The sequence below is a fragment of the Poecilia mexicana genome, unplaced genomic scaffold, assembly GCF_051168715.1.
Source record: "Poecilia mexicana isolate PSO_F unplaced genomic scaffold, ASM5116871v1 scaffold_1, whole genome shotgun sequence".
Classification (NCBI taxonomy): Eukaryota; Metazoa; Chordata; class Actinopteri; order Cyprinodontiformes; family Poeciliidae; genus Poecilia; species Poecilia mexicana.
In genome coordinates this window covers 24,863,055-24,875,636 of record NW_028263370.1, presented here as the reverse complement: position 1 = coordinate 24,875,636, position 12,582 = coordinate 24,863,055, and the positions used below count along the sequence as shown (strand labels likewise).

Sequence of the window (12,582 nt, the reverse complement as noted above, 5' to 3'; positions counted from 1 at the left end):
AAAGTAATAAAATGTATCAGAACTTTGTTCCATTCGTCAACTGGAAGGAGACAGTCAGCTTGATGTTAGCATTAGCTTCTGCTAATTGTCTATGTTTAGCAATTCAGATTTAGCTTTTGCTATTTCTATATGCTTTAACATTAACTTTCACTAAATTTTGGACACATTTTGCAGTTTAGCATTAGCTTCTGCTCATTATTTTTATGTGATTAGCATTATAATTAGCACTAGTAGTGACCATAACATCTGGTTGACTGTTGTTCTTTAGCAATAACTACAGTACTGCTAGCTTTAGTGCAAATAAATTCTCTAGAACAACCATGACAGCCATCTTGGAAAATCAAAAGATGATAGTAAATATTATTTTGATGGGTCCATGTATAATTTGGCACCAAGAACATTAATCTGCGACAAATGTTGCCAAATTTAGTGACTGAAATGACTGATCTGCTGCAGCTGGAACAGAGAATAAACCTGCAGAAGTCCGGTTCCACCAGCAGGGGTCAATGTGTAGAAGTCAAAATATTCCATCAGTTTGATCTAACAGGAAGATCTGAAGAAACGCCCAACCTGAGAATCTCAGTCCTGAAACTCCATCTGAGCCGCAGATGGAAGCAGCCTCCAACCACCTCCAATAGTCTCCAACAGCCTCCAACCACGTCTACAACAGCCTCCAACCACGTCTACAACAGCCTCCAACCACGTCTACAACAGCCTCCAACAGCCTCCAACCACCTCCAACAGTCTCCAACAGCCTCCAACAGTCTCCAACCACCTGCAACAGCCTCCAACCACCTCCTATAGTCTCCAACCACCTCCAACAGCCTCCAACCACCTCCAACAGCTTCCAACCACCTCCAACAGTCTCCAACCACCTCCAACAGCCTCCAACAGCCTTCAATCACCTCCAACAGTCTCCAACCACCTCCAACAGTCTCCAACAGCCTTCAACCACCTCCAACAGTCTCCAACATCCTCCAACCACCTCTAACAGCCTCCAACAGTCTCCAGCCACCTCCAACAGTCTCCAACAGTCTCCAATCGCCTCCAACCTTCTCCAATCACCTCCAACAGCCTCCAACCACCTCCAACAGCCTCCAACAGTCTCCAACCGCCTCCAACCACCTCCAACAGTCTTCAACAGCCTCCAACAGTCTCCAACCACCTCCAACAGCCTCCAACAGTCCCCAACAGCCTCCAACCACCTCCAACAGTCTCCCACCACCTCCAACAGTCTCCAACAGCCTCCAACCACCTCCAACAGCCTCCAACAGTCTCCAACAGCCTCCAACAGTCTCCAACAGTCTCCAACAGCCTCCAACAGTCTCCAACCGCCTCCAACAGCCTCCAACAGTCTCCAACAGCCTCCAACAGTCTCCAGCCACCTCAAACAGTCTCCAATCACCTCCAACAGTCTCCAACAGCCTCCAACCACCTCCAACAGCCTCCAACAGTCTCCAACCGCCTCCAACAGTCTCCAACAGCCTCCAACAGTCCCCAACAGCCTCCAACAGTCTTCAACAGCCTCCAACAGTCTCCAACCACCTCCAACAGCCTCCAACAGTCCCCAACAGCCTCCAACCACCTCCAACAGTCTCCCACCACCTCCAACAGTCTCCAACAGCCTCCAACCACCTCCAACAGCCTCCAACAGTCTCCAACAGCCTCCAACAGTCTCCAGCCACCTCCAACAGTCTCCAATCACCTCCAACAGTCTCCAACAGCCTCCAACCACCTCCAACAGCCTCCAACAGTCTCCAACCGCCTCCAACAGTCTCCAACAGCCTCCAACAGTCCCCAACAGCCTCCAACCACCTCCAACAGTCTCCCACCACCTCCAACAGTCTCCAACAGTCTCCCACCACCTCCAACAGTCTCCAACAGCCTCCAACAGTCTCCAGCCACCTCCAACAGTCTCCAATCACCTCCAACAGTCTCCAACAGTCTCCAGCCACCTCCAACAGTCTCCCACCAACTCCAACAGCCTCCAACAGTATCCAATCACCTCCAACAGTCTCCAACCACCTCCAAAAGCCTCCAACAGTCTCCCACCGCCTCCAACAGTCTCCAAAGGCCTGCAGCCACCTCCAACTGTTCAGCTCCAGCTGATGGTGTCTCAGCGTCTCCTGCTGCAGGTTGAGCATAGTGAATGAGGAATTTTGTCCCCTGTGGGTTGGGGTTAGCTGGTACTCACCTCGGTCCTGATGCAGCCGCTCCAGGAGATCAGAGTGCGTTCAGAAGGGAGAGCTGTGCCTGATAGCTGCTCTAAATTTAACAGAAACGCCCGCTGCTGGTCACACAGCGTCCTTATCTCCGTCTCCCTGCAGTCATGGCCATACAAGGCTTTGCCAGGCCGGGGCGTCCGGCGGCCCCTGGACCCCGCACACACGTGGCCAGATAACCGCCAGCAGCTACAGGCAGCCTGGTGACGCCTCCATCAGGCGACACCCAGAGATCTGGACACTTTGACCTCTGATCTCTCTTAGAGATCTGCTGCTGGGAACAGAGCAGGTCCGGTCAGAGGGAGTTGGCAGGAAGTAACCAGGAGCGGTTCTGTTCAGCTTCAGTACTAAACATTTAGCATTGAAGCTGAACATATGTTCTGAACTAATTTGCTGGCAGAGACAAATTCATGAATTCATTCAGAAACATTCACCAGATCAGAAATGTTTTCATATTTTTTGATGTAAAAATTGGACCATGATGGACAATTTTAAAACGTTTCCGATTCACCAAACAGATCCAGTTTCTGATGAAGGCTCATCAACCCACCTTCATCCAGTACAATCTGCGATCAGAACCTGTCACTATCTATCAGCCCGATCACCAGGGGCAACCGGGCCAACTGGGGCCGTGAGCTGGACCCACTGAGGAACCAACATCATGGAGGGGAACACGGTTCCCTCAGGTCAGCAAGAACGAGCCGCTTCCAGAGAGCAGGAACCGACCCCGGAACCAGGCCCGACCCAGAGGAACTGACCCCGGAACCAGGCCCGACCCAGAGGAACCGACTCCGGAACCAGGCCCGACCCAGAGGAACACCAGTTGAGGCTCCAGCTGAACTAAGACGGCTACGAAACGATCAACAGGAACCATCAGAACAACCCAGATCAGCCGTCCGGTTTCATCCTCCTCTAAGGCAGAACCAGCAGAACCAGCAACAGAACAGCTTCTGTCCTGGTCTGGATCAGCTCAGATTTTTTACCACAAATAAATATTTAAATTTGATTCAAACTTTATTCCACAGTAAAAGTCAGAACTTTCCTCTGGAGGAACCAGAACCTTCTCTGAAACGTTTCTGGATCCAATAAAAAGTTGGATGTTCTGTCGTCTCTGGATATTTTCTCCTGTTTCCTGGTTACTTGTTATTTATAACTGAATCATCTTCTGGAAATCCTGCCTCCAGTCTTTGTGTTTTTGTTTTACTGTAAAACTCTGAATAAATGAAGTCGCATTGAATCAGATTAATATGAAAAGTTTCCCAATAACTTCAGATTTTACCACTAATGAACCACGGAAATTATCTGAGGATGGAAAAAATCAGTCATGAAAAACAAACATTATTTTCTGCCAGAACTTTTATTTTCCATAAACTGACCCATTCATGTACTCTGGTAAAACATCTGCATTATTATTTCGGGCTGTCCTGCAGAGTGACTGAATGCCCAAAGCCGCCGAACCAGAACCCGAACCCGGCGTAGAGCGGCTCGGTGAAGGTGGAGCTGAAGGTGTGGAGGTGGAGCAGGGAGTCGGAGACGACGCAGTAGAAGGACAGGACGCCGGCGGGAACGTCCACGTACACCGCCACCCTGTTGGAGGCGCAGGAGGCGGACAGGACGGCGTCCCGCCGCCGGTGGCTCACCGAGTAGCCGGCCGCCGAGCAGCAGAGGCTCCAGGACTGGTGGTTCCTCCCGAACAGGCACTGGTCTCTGGTTCCCCTCCGCGGGATGCCCCCGTAGCTCACCGCGATGTGCACCGTGCCCCGCCACTCCGCCTCCCAGTAGCAGCGGCCTGCCAGCGCCTCGCTGCACAGCAGCTGGCAGAAGTGGAACCGCTGCGGATGATCCGGATACGGCTGCTGCTGGCTCACCCGCGCCACCTGCCGGCTGCCGGCGGACAGCTGCAGCCGCCTGTGAGCCGTGTTCCCGTCCAGAAGCAGCTCACAGAAATCTAGGAGACAAGCGGCCAGTTGGCTTCATGTGCTGACAGCAGAAAGTTTGGTTCCTGAACTGACACTCACATTTCTGCAGCCCGGGCTTCAGGCGCCGCTCTCCGCCGTGATCCAGCCTGCAGGAGACAAGTAAAAATCTGTTCTCAAATAATATGTGATAACGGAGGGCGAGAAACATCACAGAACTCTGACAGGAAGACTGAGGAGAAAGAGACAATCAAAAAGTCTGCAGAAGTTTTTAACATTAAGCTAAATATTTATTTTAGACCAGCAGATGGCGCTGCAGGTCAGAGAAACAGGCTGAGAATGCATCATTTCTCATGTAACCAGGTGGTTTTACTAGGAAAACATTGTTTACATAAAGTGGCTGTAAATTCCCACCCTTTATGGGGCCCTTGAATACATCCGGGCCCCGTTCCCCCACCTTCACTTCCGTTCCCAGCCTTGTCGGGCTCATTAGTGCAGACAGGCAGCAGCTGGATCTGGATCGTGGCTATTTGTGCTGCTGGTGGGATTAATGGATTTTTGATGTCACTTGTGGCTGGTTCTGTGTGACGTCATGTAGCTTTTATATTGTTGCTACTGGTTTGACGTGATTTCTAATGGCTTCTTAGGATGCATGTCAGTGGTTTCTCACTGCAGTGGCTGATTAAGGAACCTTTTCATTTGATTTATTATTGTCGGCAGACATTTATCTTCTCTGGGTGTTACAGGCTGCTGCTGTTATTATGCTCTCAGCTAACAGGTCGTCTTCTACAGCTGGAGTTGTAGCACAAGCAGAACCAGAATAGTTTAAATTTATTTTTCTTATGAATCAGCTTATGTGGCCACAGCCTTATAGGACTGGGTGGAGGCAATGTGGGATTTGTTTTTGTTGTTTAACATTTTGTCATTAATTTGGTTTGCAGTTGTTTTAGTCTCAGATTGTTTCTAGTCTTGTCCTGGGTCCCTGTGCTTTATTGGGTTTTAAGTTAGAATAAAGTCTATTTTTAATATTGTAAAAGAATGTATAAATAAAATTTATTGTACACCATTTCTGTTTCATCATTCTAAGCCAGACCTACCTGGGTAATGTTAAATGGGGACCTTGGGCCACCTGATATTATTTGACTGGTCTACCAGTTGGCTTTAGGGTCACGACCTCAGTCACAATCCAGGTTCTTTCCCCGTGTTACGTAATTTTCATTAGCACAGGGGTCACCAACTCCAGTCCTCCAGTTACCATCCTGTAACTTTTAGATGTGTCTCTGCTCAAACACACCTGGATCAAACAAGCTGCTCGTTTCCAGCCTATTGCAGAGAGGAATGAATGCTGGTGAGGGATTCAGACATTTTGGAGCAGGACGGCAGCCCTGGAGGAGTTGGTGACCCCTGCATTAGCAGGTCATTGTTGCTTCAGAGAAAAACTGCATAGAAAATGAAGCCGTGCTGCTTTTTCTGTCTACAACAGGAAAATAATGTCATGGTCCCTCCCAGCCTACTGGGGGCGCTCACAGCTAGGAGAGAGAGGGGCGACAGACATGAGCTGAAGCAGAGGGTGGAGTTGAAGCAGGGACTTCAGGAAAAGAACCTGAAAGTGACAAACGGTAAAGGAAACAATGAAGTCAGTGAAACTAAAGAAATGATCCAAACTGAACAGGAATGGAACCAAAGCTCAGACGCCTCGGGACCATGAACCCAACTCTTTCAGAGTAAAAGCATCAAACTGCCTGAATCTGACCGCAGAGTTTGCAGCTTGCAGAGCGGATCCTCCAGTCGAGCAGAAAGACGTTTTCCTGCGTCTCCTGGGTGATTGTAGCTCAAGTCCAGCTCTCTGAGACCGGACGGGTTGGACCTCAGCGCCGACTCCAGGAACACGCAGCCATCCTCAGAGATCATGCAGCCCGACAACCTGCAGACACTCATGGGTCTCATTGCTGTGTTTCTTTGCTACAGAAACACTTTGCAAAGAAAGTGGAAAGTCACCACAGGCAGTAACCGAGTTTACTCAGTTTCTCTGACTCCATGCAGGTGAGGCAGCAGAGCGCAGCGGTCCGCCGAGGCTTCAGGACGTCTTACCACTTGGTAAACCATGTTTGGTTTGGTTGCAGCTGGGTTGTTACCTCAGGGTTTCTACAGAGCAGTGGCAGCTCTGAAGTCCAGCAGAAAGACTTTTCATCCCTGCGTCTCTGAGGTCGTTGTTGTTCAGGTCCACTTGTCTGAGTCTGGAGGACTGGGTGCAGAAAACTGCCGAGATCTCCTCACAGCCTGCCTCTGTGAGAGACGTCTGACTTAACCTGCAGAAAGCAGCAGTCAGTGTTGCCTGTGCACATCTGTCTACTGCAACAAGCTACAGGAAGGCCACTTCACTTTTTCCTGAACATGTTTTCACACCAATCCAAGAATCTGTCAATTCTGGAGGCTCACAGATGAGCAACTTGTTTTTTAGGCCATGCTTACACAGACGTTGTTGGGATGCAGCCATTGGTTTACCCGACTACTGATCAGAGTCTCTGGCACCATCAGGTCTCAGAGTGAAATGGTTCAGTGGAGGCAGCCATGTGCACAACGCTGCAGGACAACGTGGAGGTTAAAGGTCAGAGCACATGTGATTTCAACAACAATCTAAAATCACAGCACCATCTAGTGCCCTGGCATGACAACTACCGCCGATGGATTCTTGGCGGTCTCATGTTTACAGTACCGCAGAGCTTTTCCCCAATCAACATCCAAAAACACCGGCAGTTTCCAGACGATGGAATCAGACGCTCATCGTCCTCACCTGGATGGTTTGGGTCTTTTGTTTGACGCCGATTCATCCAAAGCACAAAATGCCAACGCCAGCTGAGCGGTTGTGTTCATGCTGTCCAGAGCAACGAGGTCGGCACTGACTTCTACGCCGATGAAACCGAACAGCGACAACATGACGCAGGGCACAGAAGAGGCAGCAGCTCTGGGCTGATGCAGACGTACGCACCAACACCCAGGCTCCAGAGCTGACAGACGGTTTGAAACGGCTGAAGGAAGCCAGTTTTGTAAAACGGGACAAACCAACACCGAACTGAGGGCAGAGTTGCGATTCAAGCTTTCAACCATTTACAACCCTGATCTGAAACTCATTCCAAGGAAATTCCATAAGCAAGTCAGAGCCGCGGCTCGGTCCGGACGCTCCAGAGGACGGAGGCTCCCAACTCCAACCTGCAAACCTCCAGAACCAACCGATACTCCTGGACCGTGTCAAACATCTTCAGGAAAAACTGAACAACCTGCCTTGGATTAAAACCTGCTGCAGAGAACAGGAAGCAACGCTCAACATCTCTTCTGAGGAAAAAAAATCTTCTCTTTGCACCATTTTAACAATTTCCATCATTTTTTCACTGGAAAGTTTTTGATATTTCAGTCACGTCAATATTTTCTTTTATACTGAAGCTGAATGATGGTCTCACTTTACAAGTTGCTTTGTATTGAAAGCTGGTGGAATATCTAGACATAATATTTAATATTCACTGTCATTTCGCACACAGATGGCATGACGCGTTGGTCAGCAGTAGATAAGGAAGCGGAGTCAACCTGCTGGGTCTGACCTGAGAGTTTCCAGAGTGCAGTCCGGACGCAGCAGCGCCGCACAGAGCAGCTTCACTCCTGAGTCCTGCAGCTCGTTGCTGCTCAGGTCCAGAACCGTCAGACAGCAGAACGTTGAGCCGACGGCCCATGAAAACTCCTGGCAGCTTTTCCCTGTGATGCCTGTCTGGGATAACCTGTTGGACTCTCTAGTTTAGGATCTTTATCTGGGAAATTCAAATTTCTTTTTTATCCAGCCAGAACTTAAAGCAGGTCTATCCTACAAAAAGATTGTAATGTGACCAAATACAGAAAAGTTCAAGGTGTATGAGTACTTTGGGAAGCCACTGGATCTTACCCGAGCGCCTGGAGTTTACACAAAGGACTCTGCATTCCAGCCAGCAGCAGCTTCACTCCTGAATCCTGCAGGATATTTTTGCTCAGGTCCAAATCTTTCAGACCAGATGACTCAGAAATGAGCAAAAAGCCGAGAGCCTCACAGCTTCTCTCTGTCAGATTACATTCACTCAGCCTGAAGGAAGAAAAAGAAGAACTCTGTGATTTGCTTCCATATCAAAGTTCACAGTAACTTAACTACAACGATGTGTAATAAAGCTTTCTGTGTACCTACAGCGCTCTGCTGGAAGCTTTGACCACCGGCAGCAGCTTCAGAAAAGCCTCCTCTGACGCCGAGTACTTCTTCAACTCAAACACGTCCAGATCTTTAGTAGACAGCAGGATAAAGACCAGAGCAGACCACTGAGCTGGAGACAGCTGGTCTGCAGAGAGACTTCCTGAGCTCAGGTACCGCTGGATGTCCTCCACCAGAGAACGATCGTTCAGTTCGTTCAGGCAGTGGAACAGGTTGAGGCTTTTCTCTACAGACACATTCTCATTGATCTTCTTCTTGATGTACTGAACAGTTTTCCGTTTGGTTTCCAAGCTGCAGATTGTCAGGGTCAGCAGCTCCTTCAGTTTATCCTGGCTGCTGCTCAGAGAGAGACCTAAAAAGAAGCGGAGGAACAAGTCCAGGTGACCGTTTGGAGACTGCAAGGCCTTGTTGATGTAAATCCTGTGAATCTTCTTTGAAGATGTTTGGTTTAATATGAGTTGAAGGTTTTTCATTGATCGTTGCGTGAAAAATGATATTTTGCTGCTGTTGCTAGGAGACATCCTGACATAAACAGCAGCCAGAAACTCCTGAACGCTCAGATGGACGAAGCTGAACATCTCGTCTTTGCCTTTCCTGCCACGCACCTCTTTAAAGATCTCTGTGAATACGCCGGAGCACACTGAGGCTTCTTTGAAGTCCACATTGCTCTCTATCAGATCCTTCTTGTAGAAGATCAGGTTGCCCTTCTCCAGCTGCTGGTAAGCTAGTTTAGCTAAGGATTTGATGTAGTGAAGAGACGTCTGGGAGCCATATTTCTGTTTAGTATGGTGGATCTGGAACACCAGGAACTCTGTGTACATGTCCGTCAGGCTGTTGGGTAGCTCTGCGGCTCCTCGGGTCTTCAACACGTCCTCCAGGACCGTAGCTGCGATCCAGCAGAAGACGGGGATGTGGCACATGATGTGGAGGCTCTGGGACGCCTGGATGTGGGCGATGATCTGCTCGGCCTGCTCTTCTCTTCTGAATCTTTTCCTGAAGTACGTCTCCTTCTGGGGGTCGGTGAACCCTCTGACCTCATTCACGCTGCTGACAAACCGCCCAGGGATCTGATTGGCTGCCGCCGGCCGGGATGTTATCCAGATCCGAGCAGAGCGTAGCAGTTTCCCGCTGATGAGGTTCCTCAGCAGAACGTCGGTTGTGCTCGTCTTTGTCACGTCGACAGATCGGACGTCGTCGACGTGAAGATCCAGATGAAGCCGGCTCTCGTCCAGTCCATCAAACACAAACAGAAGTTTAAATCTACTTTTGTCAAAGTTGCTGTTTCCAGAAGACTGCAGCGCTTTAAAGATGTAATTCAGAGCCTCCTCTCTGATGTCTACAGTTTCTGGGATGCATTCGTGGATGAGCTGAGCTAAACTGAGTCTTTCTGCTCTCAGTGGATTCAGCTGGCGGAAGGTGAAGGGGAAAATCAGATCCACGTCTTGATTGGCTCGTCGTTCAGCCCAGTCCAACACAAACTTCTGCACAAGGAAAGTTTTTCCAATCCCTGCTATCCCATTGGTCAGAACCGTCTTTATGGGCTGGTACTCTCCTGAAGGATGACTGAACATGTCTCTGGGTTTCACTGCCGTTTCCCCGGCTGGCTTCAACACACTCTCAATCTGCCTGACCTCGTGTTGCGTGTTGATGTGGACGTCACGCCCGGCAGCGACGTAGACCTCCGTGTAGACGTCAACCAGACGCTGCTTGTCCTCTGCCCAGCCCTCCTCAGCACACATGAACTTGTCCTGGAAGTTCGACTGAAGCATCTGCTGGTAGAAAGCGATGGGATGCGGCTCAGGAGCCCGAACCACCACATCTGTGCATAGAAACAAGTGAAACGTGAGAATCTAAACTATATTCTGCCGAGACTGATCAGTGAATAAAGTTGTGACACATTCAACATTCCTTTCTGCCAGGGAACTGAAACACATCTAAAAATAAACTAGACATTTACTGGTTGGAGCATCAGGACACTAAAGATATCGCCGTTAAGATTTTCAGTGTGTTGAACCTGAACTTCTTCTCCATATCATTCAGTACAGCTTCAAGTCCAGATCAGACCTCGGTTTATCAGATCCAGACTTCATGGACTCATTTACAACTTGTTCTCAGTTTGAGTCTCATTAAAGACCGACTTGAAGACTGGAAGCCAACAGGTTTACCTTCTCTTGGAGGAAGAGTCAGAGAGGCCTGTGCCATGCTCCCAGAAGACTCCTCATCATCCCTGCCATGGACTGACGGGTACAGACAATGTGTGGCAGGTAGATGAGAAAGTTGCTCCAATACATTAATCAGATGTTTGTTTCTATCACTGACCTTCTGGTTCTGAGCTGCTGACAGACAAACTGTGGAGAAGATCATTCCTGTGGATCTTTTCTAGAACCTCCCTGGTGACGCCCAGCGCTCCAGGAAGTGTGTAGGTCTGGACCAGCAGATCAACAGTGTCCTCTCTGTTTGCCGCCTGAAGGCGACCCTTTCTGATGACCGGGAGGCCCTCAAGGCATTCTGGTTGCTGCAGGAACCATTTGAATCTGGTGAAATCCTCGTTGCCAAGATCATCCAAAGTGTTTAATAGGTCCTCTGGTGTCATGGCAGCTCCTGATAAAAACACACAGTACTGCATTTACTAGCATTATGGTTGTATTGTGGTTATATCGTGGTTGCCAGGCCTGGACTAAAGATTACTGGCTGATTTTGTATCAGATCCTGAGATATGGGTAGGGTTGGGGTCACCAACAGCTCCCCTCAAACCAACAACCTTTCAGCTGTAAGAGGACTGCTATTCTGTGTTCAGGACTCACCGAGGAGCTGCGGTTCCCCCAAAGCGGCCGATGGCGTTCAGTGTGTGGAGTTCATCCAGGAACCTGGAGCAAACAGGAACTCTGAGGCCAGCAGGATGCTAACGGCAGAATGTTGAAGCGCTGAGTTCCTGCTATGACAGCAGGACGACGCCGTGAGGCAATCAGGCCAACAGAAGGAAGTTTGATGAAGCAAGTTTGAAATGTCCACAGATCAGTTTTCACTTCCCTCCTGACCGAGGCCTGAATCTACTGCTAAGCGTCCGACTGTCTCCTGCCGCAGTAACAGTAAACTCCACGTTGCCACACGGTTTTACAGACTGCTAACAGGAACTGGGCTTCTTGACTTTGGTGTTTTCAACATTTTTCAACAAAGAAGTAACAAAAGAAATAAATTGTCTTGATTGCATGGATGAAGCTGGAGTTGGTTTCCGATTCCAGCTTCCGATTCGGGAAATGGCTAAAGGGCGATTCCACCTAATTCATTCACCGCATCTTTAGTCTACTCTAGTTAAAAAACTAGTACACCTAGACACTTCGAACCTGGGCTGGATTATTCTGCTTTAATAAGAAAATATGTAAAACCATGTTTGGGATTTGTGAAACCTTTTTCTGATTTGTGAAACTTCACTTCACTTAACAGCCCGCGACAGAAGAGCTGTCCTTCCAACAGGCATCACCATCTACAATAACACTTTGAAGAATTAATGAGTTACGCCAACATTTAGTTTCCCTTTGGGATTAATAAAGTGGTTTTGAATTAGAATTGAGTTTGAATTTGAGAGAACCCTATGGAACAAGTGTGAATAGTAATCTGAACTTTATTGAGTTTTCACAAATCAGATAAAAGTTTCACAAATCCCAAGCATGGATCTAAATATTCAGCTATTAGAGCAGAATAATCCAGTCCAGGTTTGAAGTGTCTGGGTGTTGTAGTTTTTAAACTAGAGTTGATTAAAGATCGGGCCGGTTCTAGCCATGGATGATACATGAGGGGGCGTCATTACACAGCAAATCCAGGAGGCCCAGATTAACTCTGTCAGATTTGATTTCAACACTTTTAACGTGTCTATATGGGTCCACAGCAGAAAGTGTTAATTTAACTCTTTTTGGAGAGTTGGTACCTTAACTCTAATAGTGTCAAATATCAAATCTGCTGGAGTTAATAATTTAACACTGACTAACACTAATTCAGTGTTAGGTCTTAATATTAACTCTCACAAAATATTTTTAACTTCTTAAGAGTTATTTGTAATTAATATTAAATAGGTATTTTATTGTTTTGAACTTTAAAAAATGATTTGGAAAACAAACATTTAATAAAGAGGCAGTGATTTTCTCAAATGCATTTCAGTGATTCTTGAGAATAGGGACAAAATGGGTTTTAATTTTCCCATATTTGTTTTATTATTTCTCAA

The 12,582-nt window shown here is 48.1% G+C and overlaps 2 protein-coding genes across 3 annotated transcripts; one reads left to right on the top strand and one right to left on the bottom strand.

Annotated features, from left to right (window-relative positions):
- Window positions 1-11: 11 nt before the first annotated feature.
- On the top strand, window positions 12-3,049 carry LOC148161243 (uncharacterized). The gene is made up of 3 exons (XM_088007728.1): window positions 12-53; window positions 639-2,135; window positions 2,909-3,049. The coding sequence occupies exons 1-3, from the start codon at window positions 12-14 to the stop codon at window positions 3,047-3,049; spliced, it is 1,680 nt and encodes a 559-aa protein (XP_087863854.1).
- A 511-nt stretch (window positions 3,050-3,560) lies between these two features.
- LOC106909665 (NACHT, LRR and PYD domains-containing protein 3-like) lies at window positions 3,561-11,658 on the bottom strand. Of its 2 annotated transcripts, XM_014976082.2 has the most exons (10): window positions 11,168-11,658; window positions 10,683-10,964; window positions 10,529-10,600; window positions 8,343-10,182; window positions 8,070-8,243; window positions 7,735-7,908; window positions 6,274-6,447; window positions 5,892-6,062; window positions 4,241-4,287; window positions 3,561-4,170 (listed from the first exon to the last, which is right to left on the bottom strand). In XM_014976082.2, exons 2-10 carry the CDS (start codon window positions 10,954-10,956, stop codon window positions 3,632-3,634), a joined length of 3,465 nt encoding a protein of 1,154 aa, XP_014831568.2. In that variant the 5' UTR covers window positions 10,957-10,964; window positions 11,168-11,658; the 3' UTR covers window positions 3,561-3,631. The 2 variants fall into 2 exon arrangements, with proteins under 2 accessions (XP_014831568.2, XP_087862961.1); XM_088006835.1 differs by lacking the exons at window positions 5,892-6,062; window positions 6,274-6,447.
- Window positions 11,659-12,582: the final 924 nt, after the last annotated feature.

Bases quoted from the DNA above. Each gene is read 5' to 3' on its own strand.
- LOC148161243 (XM_088007728.1), top strand. From the start codon at position 12: ATGTATCAGAACTTTGTTCCATTCGTCAACTGGAAGGAGACA. The intron at 54-638 runs GTCAGCTTGATG...CACCTCCAATAG, and splicing joins TCGTCAACTGGAAGGAGACA to TCTCCAACAGCCTCCAACCA. The intron at 2,136-2,908 runs GTTGAGCATAGT...CGGTTCCCTCAG, and splicing joins CTCAGCGTCTCCTGCTGCAG to GTCAGCAAGAACGAGCCGCT.
- LOC106909665 (XM_014976082.2), bottom strand. From the start codon at position 10,956: ATGACACCAGAGGACCTATTAAACACTTTGGATGATCTTGGCAACGAG. The intron at 6,063-6,273 runs GTAACAACCCAG...GAGTGTCTGCAG, and splicing joins TGCTCTGTAGAAACCCTGAG to GTTGTCGGGCTGCATGATCT. The intron at 4,171-4,240 runs GTGAGTGTCAGT...CTTGTCTCCTAG, and splicing joins GAAGCCCGGGCTGCAGAAAT to ATTTCTGTGAGCTGCTTCTG.